General features: G+C 41.7%; 1 protein-coding gene across 3 annotated transcripts in view; it reads right to left on the reverse strand.

Moving 5' to 3' along the window:
• LOC134337365 (transducin-like enhancer protein 1) overlaps positions 1–17918 on the reverse strand; it is a 197838-nt gene that overhangs the window by 55905 nt on the left and 124015 nt on the right. For all 3 annotated transcript variants that reach the window (XM_063032304.1, XM_063032303.1, XM_063032305.1), the window contains one exon: positions 5335–5439. In XM_063032304.1, coding sequence (XP_062888374.1) covers positions 5335–5439 — 105 coding nt within the window. The remainder of the gene's footprint in view (positions 1–5334; positions 5440–17918) is intronic.

Below are 17918 nucleotides of genomic sequence, written 5' to 3' on the forward strand. Positions count from 1 at the left end.
TTCCATGTGGCAGAGAGAAGGTGCCAAATGCACCAACTGTCACCCCTTGTATTTCCCGATGGCATCAGCTGCCATTCAGCCCACTAAGCTATGGAAACATTACCATCAGTTTTACCTGTACCTCTGTAACAGAGTCAGAGTCGGAGTCACACTGAAAGAAACACGCCTTTGGTCCATCTAGTTCACAATGACCAAGCTTTTCATCTAAGCTAGTCACACTGGGCTACATTTGGCCCATAACTTTCTAAACCTTTCCAGTCCACATACCTGTACAGATGTCTGAAACCAATTCGGAAAATGTGTAGCTTGGGTAGTTAATGGTTGGGTTGAGTAGTTCTCCAATCCTGGCAATTTACTCGCAAACGTTTCAGCACGATACGAGGTGACATCATCAGTGTGCTGTTAATTGTGGTGCGTCCTCCGAATGCTTGGCCTTTATATATTTATCAATCAGCTGACTGGTTGTCATTACGGAAACTCAATAGTAATGCAGGGTGGAAATCGCGTCGTTGATTTGTTGTGTGGCGAACTTCATGTGTTGTGGTCTGGAATTTTGCCCGCATCGGCTCATAAATGCAAGAGAATTTCTAGAAGCACGATTTTCCGCGAACATTTCAGTAAACAGGGGTGTAAACCTCGATCCTATTTAAGTAAATTGCCAAGCTCAGAGAACTCAACCCAACCATGTACAACTGTCTTTTTGAAGTTGCTATTGTACCTGCCTTAACCACTTGCTCTGACAGCTCATTCCACACAGATACCTCCCTTGCCTCGCAAGATCCTATTAAGCCTCTCCACTCTCACCTTAAACCTGTGACGCCAACTGCACAGCTCGTGTTCTCGGCTCTCAGTATCTTTTTTTTATTTGCACCATTTATCTTCTTTTGCACATTAGTTGATGGTCCATGAATATGCTGAGATTTCATGCCTCCTGTGTCTTGGTAGCATGTAGTTGTAATTATTCTAGTATAACAATTAGGGGGCTGGAATGTAGGATCCATGAATCTGTTCTCTATCTGCATTGTGTTCTGTGTTGAGCATTTATTATGGTAACTAGTCACAAGTGGTAAAAGCAAAGGGAATAAGTTACGGCTTCATGCTTTGCTCTAGGCAGTTTGTAGGTAGCTATGCACTAGCGGAGGTCATATCTTTTGCTGCTCACTCAATAGTGCTCAACATTGCTTAGCTTACTGTATGCTTAAGTTTTAGCACAACCCCATGCACAAAAGCATGCAGACACAGTCAAGAGGTTCCGCTATTGTTCAGATCAAACATCAGAATAGGGAGGAAATGTGATATAAGTCTCTTCGACTGTGGAATAATAGTTGGTGCCAGATAGGGTGGTTTGAATATCTCAGAAAAAATGTTCCCTGTAAGGTGCACACGCCTATATGTCTTTTGCTACTAGCTCACAAAAGAATTTAACCTGAGCACAAAAACTTGTCACTTTCTACCTTGTCAGCATGTTAAGTATATTTCACAATTGTACACAATCACATTTCCTTTTCCAGTTTCTGATGCGGATGGTGTTGACAATATGGAGTTGGCGATGACTTAGCTGCAGATTTTAGAACTGACTTATTTATATTGCTTTTATTGAAGGAGTTATTGATTCACTGTCGCAGTCCAAAGAGCAAAGGGCGTGAAGCGCAAAAGAACTGTTAGTTCATTTAAAACGGGATGATTTAATGAAACAGTAGAAACTGCTACATAGAAAGCTTATGAGGTCAGGAACATGCACCTATGAGAAATATTTATGTACAATACAGAAACTGGTGTTACCTGTGTGTATTGTTGTGATGCAAAAATTGCCTGAGAATTTGCAAGTGGGAAAAAGTGGAGTGATATTTGCAAACTTGAATTTTTTAAAGCATAATTTAGCAAACAAATCACATATGGGCAGTGTGCAAAAGCTCCAATGAGAAAATCTTTCATTACCCACGAAAGGCCTCCTACCTATGTTTTGTAAGACTGCAGATGAACGAGAGCGAAAACGATCAAACCCAGAGGAGATCAAAGTTCTTTTTGCCAATTTATTTTATTTCTTTTAAACAATGAACAACAAACTGGACTTGGTAGTTTATTAAGGGTGGTGAATTTATGGAATTTGTCGCCACATGCAGCTGTGGAGGCCAGGTGGTTGGGTGTATTTAAGGCAGAGATTGATAGGTTCTTGATTGGACATGGCATCAAAGGTTAAGGGGAGAAGGCCGGGAACTGGGGTTGAAGAGGAGAATAAAAAAGGATCAACTGTGATTAAATGGCAGAGCAGACTTGACGGGCCAGATGGCCTAATTCTGCTCCTGTTTTATGGTTTTATGATCCTTAAAATATCTTCAGGTTTACTTCCACTTAAAAATTCAGTGCACACATGTTGTCGTCACCAGGCAAAAAATTGCACTGCACAAGATTTTTGCGCACACTGGTCATTACAAGTTAAAGGGAACATTGCTCAGAAACTGCTGATGTTCTGGATTTTCATGCACAACAGTCTCTAGAGTTTACAGAGAATGGTACAAAAAACAAAAGAAAATCTCGTGAGTGGCAGTGCTGTGGAAATGCTTTGTTAATGAAAGAGGTCAGAAAAGAATGGTCAGACTGGTTTAAGCTTAAGGTAACAATAACTCTAATAATGACACATTACAACAGTGGTGTGCAGAACAGCATCTCTGGAAACAAAATGTTGAACCTTGAAATGGATGGGCTACAGCAACAGAAGACTATGAACATACACTCAGTGGCCACTTTATTAAGTACAGGAGGTACCTCATAAAGTGGCCACCAAGTGTAGCTGGGGGGGGGGGGCGGTGTGTGGAAGCTTCAACAATGAAAACCTCATCGAGGACAGCTCCGGCCAATGTAATAGTCGGGATGGTAAAGATGATCCACATGGGCTGCACGAGGCTGTATATTAAACACTCCTGGTGAAGAAATCCAAGAACATCACCAGTGGCCTACAAACCCATTAGTGGAACAGAAATTAAACAGCACCAGTCAGTAAGTTTTAATCCCATGTTTTGCTTGCCAAGATCTGGAATTACTTTCAAGAAAGCACAGCAGTGCCTCGACTTCCTCAGGAGTCTGCGGAGATTCAGCCTGTCATCAACAACCTTGGCAAACTTCTATAGATGTGTAGTGAGAAGTGTGCTGACTGGCTGCATTATGACCTGGTATGGGTACACCAATGCCTTTCAGCAGAAAATCCTGCAAAAGGTCGTGGATTTGGCCCTGTACATTACGTGTAAAGCTCTCCTAACTACTGACTACATGAAACATTTTCATAGAAAAGCAGTATTCACCACCCAGGCCATACTCTTCTCTCATTGCTGCTAACAGATAGAAGGTACAAGAGCCTCAGGACTCGCACCACACCAAGTTCAAGAACAGTTACTACCCTTCAACCATCAGGCTCTTGAACAAAGGGGGATAACTATACTCTTTTATCTTATTTCATGCTTGTCATTTATTGCTACTTATTTATTATTTGCATTTGTGCAGTTGGTTTACTGTTTACAGACTCTGTTTACAATTACTGTTCTATAGATTTGTTATGTATACCTGCAGAAAAAGCAATCTCAGGGTTGTATGTGGTGACATGTATGTACTCTGATAATAAATTTTACTTTGACTTTGAAGATTATGTAGCTGGCAGCTAATACCATCACTAACATCCAATGCAGGCAAGTATGATTCAACTTATCCCCATGATTCCAGACACCACTGCCGCAATAACAAAACTCAATCGGGTGGTTACTATGCATTTCAGAGACTTGTGATCTTTGAATTTGGCAGAATTACTTTACATCTGGCCCAGCCTTTAATCTTCAAACTCTCTTTACAACTACATCACACACATTGCCCAAGAGTGTAATCACCAGACCACAACACACCCAAGTCCAGAGACTACCAATCTCCGGTCAAAATTTTGCCCAAGAGTCATAATTAAGCTTCCTTTTTAAAAAAAAGTTTCACTGCAGCAAAACAAAGGTAATTGAAATCGAAAATGTTTCTGTTTGGCTGAAATGGGGAGACCGATGTGAGTGAGGGTGAGCAGGGTGTTAAACTCTGCCCATGACACGCCCAGAGGCCAGCGTATCACAGGAAACAGCATTGAATAGTCTTCTAAACTGGAACAAAAAGGAGTCTGACAAAAGAAAACCACTAAGATTGGCAGAGTGAATGGATTATTCTGAGTCAGTCAAAGGACAACAGGAAAAAATTAAGTTTATGGGTTTCCTGATAACACAGATAAAATTATTTTCAGTTATCAGACTACAGTCACATTTCTGTTTCTAATCAGTTCCACAAATAACAATTGTGCGGCAATAGTGTCGTGAGACTTACTTATCAATATATGCTGATGACAACTTATCACCTTATTAAACTTGACAAATATTGTAGCAACATTTTTATTATATACTGGCAGAGCTGCTGAACTGCAATGAATAACCAAGATCCTTCTTACAGTGCTGGAATGCAATGGAATTGGACCTCTGCATGTTTTAGTATCTCAATGAATCAAACTCCAATCTCCCAGCACCCACATGAATGCAGGAAAATACATTCCCAAGTAATAACACATGCGAATATTAGTGATGGGGGATAGGTACTGAAGAATGGAAGTGAAAAGCGAGTCACTCATTTGTACTTGCTGGTTGGGTTTAGGGGCGTATAAAGTGTGGGGGGGTGGAAGGGGAGGTGCCAGAGAACAGGCAGGTAAAGGGGGAGGAAGCAAGTGGGCACCAGCAGAAGAGGGAAGGGACAGACTGAGAGATGGTTGGGGGGGCAGACCGAGAGACTGGACTGGGGCAGGACAGATGGAGAGTTGGTGGTGTCAGGCAGAGAGACTGGGGGCAGATGGAGAGACAGGGGGCAGACAGAGAGACAGAGGGGGCAGACGGAGAGATGGTGGGCAGACGGAGAGACGGTGGACAGACAAAGAGACAGAGGGGATTGCAAGAGTGAGTGAGCAGAGAGACAGCAAATGAGCAGGGAGAAAAAATGAAGAGAAAGAGTCACATAAAAATCTGAACGCTCTCATCATAGGGCAGAGAATGACACGGCAGTGGGGAACATAATGACAGCACATGACAACAATGATGGAAGGCAAAAATCCTCTAGTCTATGCAGTCTGCCACACAATACAAAGATGTTAAACATCAGAATTTATACACTCCCCATTCCCCTAGAAACTATGATAACTGTTTGGAAATTAAAACATAGAGAGAAAAAAAATCAAGCTACTTTTATCAGAGGGTAAATACCAAATTCAGAGTGACAAACTGAAAAGAAACAGGGTTGGAAAAAGGGGAAATTCCCAAATAATGCACCTACATAGTCATTCACTGAATCCCGCTCCTCAGTCTTCTTCTTCTTGAGGTGGATAGGATATTCCGAGGAGTTTCTTGGCTTGTCTCCGTTGGACGAGTGCACAGAACTCTGTAAAAGATAAGATGACCCAGGTGAACTTTTGGGGGGTAGACTATGCAAGGTGTACAGAGAGAAAGGGGAGTGAAAATAAAACAAAGCGTAAATGATTCATGCACTCATCTGACTTAAAGACAGAATCCTTTTCCACAGATAGTAACTAAAGCCACACCCAGTTTACTGGGGTCTTGCAGTTGACAACCTGCTAAGGTTTTTAAGGAGAATGGAGATGAACACATTGAAAAATCCCCTTCACTTTTTTTCTCAATATTTAACAATTTAAATTTCAGAGTGATCAAGCTGATCATCATCATTATTATGTGTCGAGTCTAGGACATGGACAATTATGGTCTCATGACTATGACTACTGTTGGCAAAATTTTCTACAGAAGTGGTTTGCCATTGCCCCCTTCTGGGCAGTGTTTTTACAAGATAGGTGACCCCAGCCATTATCAATACTCTTCAGAGATTGCCTGCCTGGTGTCAGTGATCGCATAACCAGGCCTTGTGATATGCATCAACTGCTTATACGCCCATCCATCACCTGCTCCCTTGGGCTCACGTGACGCTGACCCTGCTACACCTTGCTCAAGGAAGACCTGCAGGATAGCAGAAGGAAAGAGCACCTTACACCTCCTTTGGTGGAGACTTATCTCCACCCTGCCACCCAAATCAAGCTGATAGATTGTTCAATTAATGCCCTCCTTCTACTCATTTCCCTTGGAAACTTTTTCACCTTTATCTGGTTCTCCATGGGAAGCTATAAATAAATCTGCTGCCACCACCACTTTTGACAGCATGTTCCACATCATCACTGAAGAACTGGACTCTCACTGGTCTAGATTATCATTATCTCTGCAACCTTCCCTTTTCTAGCAGTGATTGTTTTCAAATAAACATCAGGAGGTAGATTTTCAGCTCATCAACATTTATGAGAAAAACAACAATAAATACCAGTTCTAACTATTATGTTATTTAACTGGAGAAGGCATCACAAGAGACTAATAATTGTTCTCACCAATATCTTTGCCCATATCTCCATGAATTGAACTGATTTTACATTATGGAATCCAGCCTCCCCTCCATGGACTCTGTCTACACTTTTCCCTGCTTCAGTAAAGCAGCCAGCATAATCAAAGACCCCACCCACATTGAAAATACTTCCTTCTGCCCCCCTCCAATTGGGAGCTTGAAAGCATATAGCATCAGGCTAAAGACAGCTTCTATCCCACTGTTACAAGCCTATTGAACACTCCCCTAGTACAAGGTGAGCATTTTTGACTTCACAATCATAAAACATGAGATTTTGCAGATGCTGGAAATCAAGAGCACAGAAAATGTTGCAGGAACTCAGCAGGTCAGGCAGCATCTATGGAGAGGAACAAACAGTTGATATTTTATGCCGAGACCCTTGCCCTGATGAAGGGTCTCGGCCTGAAACATCAACAGCTTATTCCTCTCTGTCGATGCTGCCTGGCCTGCTGAGTTCCTTTGGCATTTTGTGCGTGTTACTCTGACTTCCCAATCTACTTTGCTGTAATGTTACTGTCCACCTGCAATGCACTTTCTCTATAACTGCAACAAAATATTTTGTATTCTGTTATTGTTTCCCTTGACCTACTTTAATGCACTGATTTATTTATTTCGATACAGCAAAATGGGCCCTTCTGGCCCGCGCACCCAGCAACCCCCAATTTAACCCTAGCCTAATCACAGGAGATTTTACGATGACCAATTAACCTATCAATCAATATATCTTTGGAATGTGGGATGAAACCGGAGCACCTGGAGGAAACTCATCCCGTCACAGGGAGAATATATACAGGTAGCAGTGGGATTTGAACCTACGCTGTAAATCACCATGGTAACCACTACTCCACAGTGCTACCCCACTGATGCGATATAACCATCTGTAAGGATGACATGCAAAACCAGTTTTTCACTGTATTTTGGTACATGTATCAGCAATAAATCAATTTAGCAATTTGATAAGAGTTAGTGGGAGCGGCCAAGAAAGTGGAAAACATCCTGTACATTTATGAATGGCGTGTTGGAATTCCATTGTTTGCCAGAGAGGCAAATAAACAGTAACGTAGCATTGCCACAGACCAGAGGCATCAAAGTTCAAGTGCTGCTGTGTGCTTTAAACTCATTAGCTTTAGTGCCAAGCTGAACTTGCAAGTTTGGCATAAAACTATATATATATATATATATAGATAGATACACACACACACACACACACATAAAAAAGATAGAAAATGGTAAAAATATTCAATAGATCAGGCAGCATCTGTGAAAGTGATATCACAGGTCAAAGGTCCTTCTGACAAAGTTTGCTTTTCGAGGTCATGTGCGTGCCTTGCTTCCCAATCAACTCAGAATAAAGTAGGGAACACCTCACACTGCATGATTGCAAAGCCCCAGGAGAAAGGGATTTCACAGGAAGTGTTTCATATCAGATCATCATGTACTGAGGTACAGATAAGTATTCAACATTACAGCATTTGTACTTTGGACACCATTTATTGATAATATGGAGGCAGAATATCAAGGGAGGGGTACAGTCGCTGTTCACAATTGGCAGCTCATTGCTTAAAACCACTAAACCAGCATAAAGTACCAACCACTGGCAACTAAATTCCCCCATTTAAACTGGGATTTGAGGTTTGGATTTGACCCCAAACCCCAAAAAAAAACGTAAACATGCAAATTTCTAAAGTTTTGAATGCTGAGTTGATGCCAAATGGGTTTCAAAGCTGTCTGAACATTTGGTTGTGATTAAATGCCATGGACAATTTCACTTCATGTCTACAGAATAAGGCCAAAAATAACCCAACAAATCCACACCGAAAAAGAAGGAAGCTACTAATAAAGACATAGGAGACGCAACATAATTTCATCTTGATGTATGGCTTCCAACTGAGGCTGGGTATAAAGGAGCCGTTAAGTATGCTTGGTTCATTGGTTCGCTTCCATTTGCTTATCCAAAAAGCCTTGAGAGCCTTTGGCTAAAGCTGAGTTAATTAGTAGGCAGAGCTGAACGTGCTGAAAGCATTATGCATGGGTAGATTATTTGTTTATTAACTGATCTAGCAAGGACAAGGCCCTTCCGGCTCAACGGGATGCACTGCCTACAACCCACATATTTAACCCCAGCCTAATCACAGGACAATTTACAATGACTAATTAACCTACTACCATCTTTGGACTGTGGGAGGAGACCAGAGCACCCAGAGGAAACCCTCGCACTTCACAGGGAGAATGTACAAACTCCTCACAAATGGCGCCAGAATTGAACTTTGAACTCCGGAACGACCCGAGCTGTAGTAGTGTTGTGTTAACCGCTATGCTACCATGGCAACCTCACAAGGTTCCTCACCTCCTGACAGAAGTTCAAGGAGGAATACACCCCTGTGAATCATAGGCAAGCATGATCAATGTATGGTCATGTGACATTGCTTCCCCACCCAAAGGTGAGTTACACAGAGTCACTATATAGTACCTTGAGATGTGTCAAGTGGCTGTTGTGACATGTCTAGTGGGTAGTGCTTGTTGCTTTCGCTTTCAGCTTCCACTGCTGACTAGCAGTCTTGAAAAGAGAGCTGAATGTACGGGTCTCCCACTGCCAGTACATTGCCCCTCCAAAAGCAAGCCTCACCGACTGCCTCCTCACTGGCAACACCAGGAAAGTGAACTCCTTTTGGACTCAGGCTGACCTACAGAGGACAGGGAGGAGGTCTGGCCCCTGCCCACATAGCACATAGGCCTATTGGCTTGAGGGCACGCCTTGGCGCTTGTGAACTAGATCCTCAGCTATGGGTAAGTAGCCAAGCATCCCAGGATCTCCATATTTTCTGCCCAGATGTGCCCTGGGGAGGTCACTCCAGTGCTGAACACCCCCATTGTCCTTTGAGACAGACAGACGTTATCAGTACCTTGAGATTCATTTTCTTGCAGGCATTAACAAAATAAATAAATACAATAGAAATTATGAAAAAATATACATAATCAAAGACTGACAACTAATGTGCAAAAGATTCAAGACTGTTTAACGTCGTGCAAAGGAGAACAAAATAATTGTTACTGTAGATCTGAAGCAACATAAAAAAAATAACAAATGCAATAAATATAGATATACAAGATAGTTTATATACAGTACACAGTTTGATTATATGTCCATAAAGTGATGCTAGGTACAGGAGTATTTGTACATAAGTGACTGATAGGAAATGATAATGTAGTTGTGGTGGGGTGGGTTACTGGGTAGAGGTGTTGACTAGCTTTACAACTTGGAGAAAGTATCTGGGAAAAGATGGCAAATTGTGCAAATAAAAACTGGTTTAGTTATTACCTGGTGATTAAAACCTGATTATATAATAAAGAGCTACTATTAAAAAAAACAATTTCTGTGCCACCTCTCTCCCACCAAAAAAAAAGTGCATATTTATCTCCACGAGTTTTATCTCCTGGAAACCTCAGTTTCATTGCAGCCCCCATATGTGCACTCACCGAGAAGACCACTGTAGGGTTCCTTTGATCAAGTGAAGCAGATCAAGCATTCTTAGAACTAAAGTGACGCTTCAACACTGCCCCAGTCTGCAACTTCCTAACCCATCCTGTGCATTCATCGTCGAAGTAGATGCATTGGGTGCTGCCATTGGTGCTCACGGGGACTTGAGGTTTAAGTGCAGAAAATGGAGTCCCAGTCCTCCACCTCTTCGTGTTAACAAGGAAAAGTGTAGGCTGCTGCCACTGCCTATGCGTTCCAGATTCAGGAACAGGCCAGCCATTCTTTTACTGGTGCAGTGAGTGTACGTTGCACTGTTCTTTGTCAGCTGTGTGGGCGCGTGGCCGAACAGTAACTGAAATGCTCCCGCACACATAGCCTTCGTACCGTGCAGCTGAGATTTTCTTTTACATAATGTAAATATGATCTTGAAATTATGTTAATACAATTTTGAAAAAATGCGAATATAATTTTGAAACCTATGTTAATAGAATTGTGAAGTACCCTGTAATTAACTATGTGTTCATGAATATAATCCACAAATAATAAACATAACACAACCATTACTTTGAAACATTAGAGCTTCAGTATATTTACATTGTTAGTGTTTCAAGTTACAACACCGTTACAACTTGTAACAATAAACAGAGAATGGAAGTCAGTAGTTCATTAGTAACCGCCAGCCAGAGAAATTGTTTACAAAATGTCAAAAGGTTTTCTTTGTTGTAGTGTATTTCCATATAGCCTTCAATTATTAAATAGAATCAAAAGTATGTGATTTTTCAATTTTCATTCCAAATATTCATGGAATACATATTGCATGAAACATTTAAAGTGTTATGCAGTTTTCCCTGATCAGAGTAATAGTTGGTCTGCGCAGCTGTGAAAAAAAAATTAGAGGGAATATTGGTGTGTTGGTCAAACGGGTAATATTTTTTTTAAACACAGCAGCTGACATTTACAAGATTTTTGTTCCCTTTGCAAAAGCACGTTCAGCCATTAAGCCAAACATTTGTTCATGATGGCATAATAAATGGTTATATTCCAGCAGCGCGGACAAAATAAGCCAGCACGTGGACTTCTGAAAAACAACAGATCCCAATTCCAGCCAAAATGGTCTGGATTCACTCCAGACTATCTGCCATTAAGCATTGAACTCTGCAAATCTAGAATAGTCAGTAGAGAGGAAGTCATCACCCTGACACAGTGGTGTCAAGAAAACAACCTCTCTCTCAGTGTTGCAAAACCAAAGGAGCTGGTTGTGGACTAAAGGAGGAATGGAGACAGGCTAACCCTTATCGACATCAAAGGATCTGGGTTGAAAGGGTGAACAGCTTTAAGTCCCTCAGCATAAACATTACCGAGGATCTCACGTGGTCTGTACATATCGGCTGTATGGTGAAAAAGACACAAAAGCGCCTCTTTCACCTCAGATGGTTGAAGAAGTTTGGTATGGCCCCCACAAATTCTAAGAACTTTCTACAGGGGCACAATTGAGAGCATCTTGAATGGCTGCATCACTGCCTGGTATGGGAACTGTACTTCCCTCAATCGCAGGACTCGGCAGAGAGTGGTGCGGACAGCCCAGCGCATCTGTAGATGTGAACTTCCTACTATTCAGGACATTTAGAAAGACAGGTGTCTAAAAACGGCCCGAAGGATCACTGGGGACCTGAGTCACCCCAACCACAAACTGTTCCAGCTGCTACCATCCAGGAAGTGGTACCGCAGCATAAAAGCCAGGACCAACAGGCTCCGGGACAGCTTCTTCCACCAAGCCATCAGACTGCTTAATTCATGCTGACGCAACTGTATTTCTGTTATATTGCCTATCCTGTTGTACATAATATTTATTATAAATTACTATAATTGCACGTTACACATTTGAACGGAAACATAACATAAAGATTTTTACTCCTCATGTATTTGAAGGATCTAAGTAATAAAGTCAATTCAATTCAAGACATTTATGCAGGACTTACAACACCAGGCAGAATCAACACCAGACTCACAGGAGTGAAAATCTTGCAAACCAACAGGAACTTTGAAGATCCAAATCTCAAAGTAAATTTATTCTGGAATTACTACACACTATATGTCACCATACACTACCCTGGGATTCATTTTCTTGCAGGTATTCGCAGCAGAACAAAGAAAGACAACAGGAACAATGAAAAACTACACACAACAGAGACTGACAAATAATCAATGTGCAAAAGAAGACAATCTCTGCAAATATTAAATAAATAAGTAAGTAAGTAAGTAAATAAATAAATAAATAATGCTGAGAACATGCATTATAGAGTCCTTGAAAATCAGTTCATAGGCTGTGGAATCACCTCAGTGTTGATTCAAGACTCAAAGTGCATTTATTATCAAAGAATGTATAAATTAAACAACCTTGAGATTTATTTGCTTACAGGCAGGTACAAAGAACCCAATCAAAAAAAAAGACCAACCTCCAGTGCCCACAGAGAAAGAGAAAAAAAGCAGATCATACAAACAACAGAACTGAGCAACAACAACAGCTTCCAAACAAAATTGAGTCCTCAGATTCAAATTGAGTGAAGTTATTGACTCTGATTCAGGAGTCTGATTTTTTTTTTATTTATTCATTAACAGGATATGTACATCGCCAGTTAAGCCAGCATTTATTGCCCATCCCTAATTGCCCTTGAGAAGATGGTGATGAGCTGCCTTCTTGAACCGTTGCAGTCCCTGAGGTGTAAGTACACCCACCGTGCTGTTAGGGAGGGAATTCCATGATTTTGACCCAGCGACAATGAAGTAACAGTGGTTTGTGTTTCCAAGTCAGGATGGGGAGTGATTTGTAGGAGGATTTCCAAGTGGTGGTGTTCCCAGGTATCTTCTGTATGGTAGTGGTCATGGGTCTGGAAGGTGTTGCCTTAGAAGGGTAATAACTGTTCCTGAACCTGGTGGTGTGGGACCTAAGGCTCCTGTACCTTTTTCCCAATGGCAATAATGGTGTCATATATTCCAATGCTTTTTTGAAAAGTTTAGTGAAATTATTTAGATGGGAGTTAAATATTTATTGGTGTGCCAGAAGACAATATTTTATTTGTCTGCACAACCTTGAACCTGGAGATCCAGTGTCAGATTGCTCTCACTCTGTCACTGAATGCCCCTGCCCCTAACTACAACCACCTCCAAACCACTGCTAGGTGTTGTCCTGGTGATTTTTGATACTTCAACATCAGAGTTTAGAAATCACAGTTCTCCTGTGAGGTCTGAAGACAATTCTTTCCACCACTGTTTTCCCTGAGGCCATGAAACTACAGTAACAGATCAAAATTTTAATACACAATAAATGAAATGCTTCTTGCTGTCAGCTTCAGGTGAGCTGTGCAAGATTTTAATCCAACTCAGTCTCCTGAGACCTTCCACTTTGGCATATTGTCAAATAGTGTAACAGCTTTGCATTAACTTGGTCAGCACAGGGCACTTTACAACACATTGCTTTCCTGTCCTTTGCCACTAGCCTTCATGAGAAGATCGATCATTTTTAAAGATACAACAGAGAAATTTTAACCCTCACCTTATACATTGTGCAATTAACTTTTCAAATCAGAAGTGCCTTTTGGTTTCTCCAGTATATTAAGCATTTCAAAGTTCGAAAGTTCAGAGCAAATTAAATTTATTATCAAAGTACATATATGTCACCATATACCACTCTGAGATTCATTTTCTTGCAGACATTCACAATGAATACAGGAAACCCATTAGATTCAATGAAAGACCAAATCCAACAGGTGGACAAAAAAACAACTCTGCAGAAGACAACAAGCTGTGCAAGTACCAAAAGAAAAAATAAATAATATTGATAATAATAAATCAGCAATAAATATTGGGAACATGAGACGAAGAGTCCTTGAAAGTGAGTCCATGGACTGTGGGAACATTTCAGTGATGGGGCAAGAGAAGTTGAGTAAAGTTATCCCCTCTGGTTCAAGAGCCTGATGGATGAGGGGTTACAAATGAACCTGCATATAATGAGAAAATAAAGGAAACATCAAAAAATTTCAACCCTAAATTCATCACCACTTTCAGTGTTTTCTGAAGTGAACTTTAACCTCGGCATTATTCTGTATACCATCTTATTAGGTATAAGAATGGAACCAGGTGTGCTCTTCTCCTGCTGTAGCTCATTCACTTTTAAGTTTGACATATTGTAATGTTCAGAGATGTTTTTCTACACACCACTGTTGTTAAACGTGGTTATACGAGTTACCATCACCTTCCTGGCAGCTTGAATTAGTCTGGTTAGATCTCCTCTAACTGCTCTCATTTTCACCCACAGAAATGTATGCTGGCATTTATAGCAAGAGGATTCGAGTACAGGAGCAGGGAGGTACTACTGCAGTTGTACAAGGCCTTGGTGAGACCACACCTGGAGTATTGTGTGCAGATTTGGTCCCCTAATCTGAGGAAAGACATCCTTGCCATAGAAGGAGTACAAAGAAGGTTCACCAGATTGATTCCTAGGATGGCAGGACTTTCATATACTCATTGGAATTTAGAAGATTGAGGAGGTATCTGATTGAAACATATAAAATCCTAAAGTGATTGGACAGGCTAGATGCAGGAAGATTGTTCCCGATGTTGGAGAAGTCCAGAACGAGGGGTCACAGTTTGAGGATAAAGGGGAAGCCTTTTAGAACCAAGATTAGGAAAAACTTCTTCACACAGAGAGTGGTGAATCTGTGGAATTCTCTGCCACAGGAAACAGTCGAGGCTGGTTCATTGGCTATATTTAAGAGGGAGTTAGATATGGCCCTTGTGGCTAAAGGGATCAGGGGGTATGGAGGGAAGGCTGGTACAGGGTTCTGAGTTGGATGATCAGCCATGATCATACTGAATGGCGGTGCAGGCTCGAAGGGCCGAATGGCCTACTCCTGCACCTATTTTCTATGTTTCTATGTTTTACTGGGTATTTATTGCTCTTTGCTCCACCCTCTGTGAACTCTAGAGACTGTAGTGTGTGAAAATCCCAGGACAGCAGCAGTTTCTGAGATACTCAAACCACCCTATCTGGCACCATCATTCCACAGTCAAGCTCACTTAGATCACATTTCTTCCCCACTCTGAACAACAAATGAACCTCTTGAGCATGTTGCATGCTTATATGCATTAAGTTATGATTGGCTGATTAGGTACCATATTGGCATTTAATGAGGTTACAGGTGCACCTAATTAAAGAGGTTGAGTACATATATGCATCTAGTGGATATCAGTTTATGAAACAATCCACCCAGCGACAACTAGCCGGCTTCAAGTGGTAGACCAGCCAAATTGACGTCCCTTTGATTATTTAGTACTTACAGCGGCAGGACAGAATCTAATTGAAAGGCTTCCATCTATGCATTAACCATCTGAAAAAAGTCAAAGTCCTGCATAACTCTTTCCTTTTATTTTAAAATAAGTTTATAGTGGCTCATTTTTAAAGCATGCTGGGATGCATAGTGACAGCACTGAAGCTGAATGTAGAGAGCTGTACGGAAATATGGTCAGCGGTGAAAAGACCAAAAAAATCCATTCTTGGTTTTTTATGCTGAATACACATATAATTGAGTACATACTGTGGATGGCTCCGAAATATGGTTCCACGGAATTTCAGAATTGCAATGCAGAGTCCAACTATAATGGAAAAATATATGTTTGGTGCAGGCGACAATGAATACGGAGCCTTCTTCACTTCCTGTATTGAAGGTCAGGCAAAGGTAATGGAGAGGAGTTTAAAAGAAAGGGAAAATGCTGTAGAAGTGGGTATAGCAGTGGATGTTCCTGGTGTTCTGTAGGGGTGGTGTTAGGTCTGCACCTCTTCATGTGATATGTCAATGATTTGGATAACAGAATTGATGGCAGACATCCCACCTCTCCCAGAAGTTCTGGGAGTCTCCCGCATATGAATAGTGGATTCCTGATGCCCGCAAATTATATACAATATCACGGAAATCAATTTTTTCGAGAGCGAGGGAGAGAAAGCGAGAGCACTTAAGAACGCACGAGCAACCACAAGAGGGAGAGAGCGCGCGCCATGGAAGAGTGTTCGAAAGAAAATATAAAACGTACATCACCCCAGACTACACTAAAGTGTACCCCTGCCTAATAGGGGTCAAAAATAATGACAGTGTTGCTTGCTGCACTGTTTGCAACAGTGACTTTTCTATTGCCCATGGTGGGTTAAGACTGTAAAAGACATGCTGAGGTGAGTTTAACAGGTGTCATTCGTTCATTAGCACAGCTAACATTATTTAAACTAGCTGGCCAGCTGCTAAGGAGCTACTCTATTGCAGACATCCCACCTCTCCCGGAAGTCTCCCGCAAATTGATGGTGCTACCTCCCTGAAATGAGTTTTTGCAGGGTGGGATGTCTGTGATGGCGTCGTAGCAAGTCTGCATAGGTGGAGGAGCTTGTAGTGTTGAGGAAGCAGCGAGTCTACAGAAAGACTTGGACAGATTAGGAGAGTGGGTAAAGAAGGGGCAGATGGAATACAGCATAGGAAGGTGCATGGTCATGTGTCTTGGTAGAAGGAATAAAGGCGTAGACTATTTTCTAAGTAACAAACAAATGCAAAAATTAGAGTTTGAGAGGATAATAAAGTCAGCCATGATGGAATGGCAGAGCAGATTGGATAGGCCAAATGGCCCAATTCTGATTCTGCTCTGATGTCTTATAGTCTTATGGATCTTGTCTATTTGGATTTCAGCCAGGCTTTTCACAAAATCCCACGTAAGCTGGACTGTAAGGTTAGCATCCCATAGAATCTGGAGAGAGCAAGTTAGGTAAATTCAAAAGAGGTCCAGGTACACTCTGCGGAAAACTATCTCACATGCGAAGTAGCAATTCCAGACCAAACTTGAATCACTGAAGGATGCTCGACAGCTGTAGCAGGTTTTGAATGCTATCACCTCATACAAAGTGAAACAAAGTGACATAGGCGACAACAAGGCTTCGCCCCCAGATAAACTCAATGCCTTTTATGATTGCTTTGGCCATCAAAATATGAAGGCACCTTCATGAGTTCTCACAGCGATGATCCTGTGATTTCAGTCTCCGAGGGCGATGTGAGAGCACCTTTCTGAAGGGTGAACCCAAGAAAGGCGTCTGGCCCAGATGGGGTACCTGGCCGAGTACTAAAGACTTGTGCTGATCAAATGGCTGGAGTGTTCACTGAGACCTTTAATATCTCACTTCAGCAGTCAGATCAGAGGCATTCAAGTCTGGTGACCAAGAAAGTTACAAGAGATTTAGGTACGGTTTCCAGAAAGCCTTCTCACAGGTGAAGTAGAAATTCCAGACTAAATTTGACAGGTGTGGCAGAACTTGAATATTATCAGTTCTTATAAAATTAAATCAAGAGACATTGGTGACAACAGTTCTTCACTTCCAGGTGAGCTCAATGCCTTCTATTCTCACTTTGACGGTCAAAACATGGAGGTAGTATCACGAACTCCCACTGGCACAGACGATCCTGTGATTTCAGTCTGAGGCCAACATGCGAGCAGCCTTCGGGAGAATGAACCCACGGAAAGCATTCGGCTCAGGCAAGTACTAAAGACCTGTGCTGATCAACTGGCTGGAGAGTTCACTGAAATTTTTAACCTCTCAGTTCCGAAGTCTGAGGTACCCGCCTGTTTGCTGTAGACTTCAATTTATACCAGTGCCCAAGAAGAACATGGTGACCTGGTTCAATGACTATCGTCCAGTAGCACTTCCATCCCCAGTGACGAAGTGTTTTGAGAGGTTGGGGACGCCTGATATATAACTTGGATCCACCCTAATTTGCCTACCGGAGCACAGCAGATGCCATCTCACTGGCCCTTCACTCAACCCTGGGACACCTGGACAGCAAAGATGCATACATCAGGATGCTTTTTCAAAAATCAACTTCAGCTCAGCATTCAATACCATCATCCCCTCAAAACTAATCAATACACTTCAAGACATTGGCCTCAATTCCTC

The sequence above is a fragment of the Mobula hypostoma genome, chromosome 24, assembly GCF_963921235.1.
Source record: "Mobula hypostoma chromosome 24, sMobHyp1.1, whole genome shotgun sequence".
NCBI lineage: Eukaryota > Metazoa > Chordata > Chondrichthyes > Myliobatiformes > Myliobatidae > Mobula > Mobula hypostoma.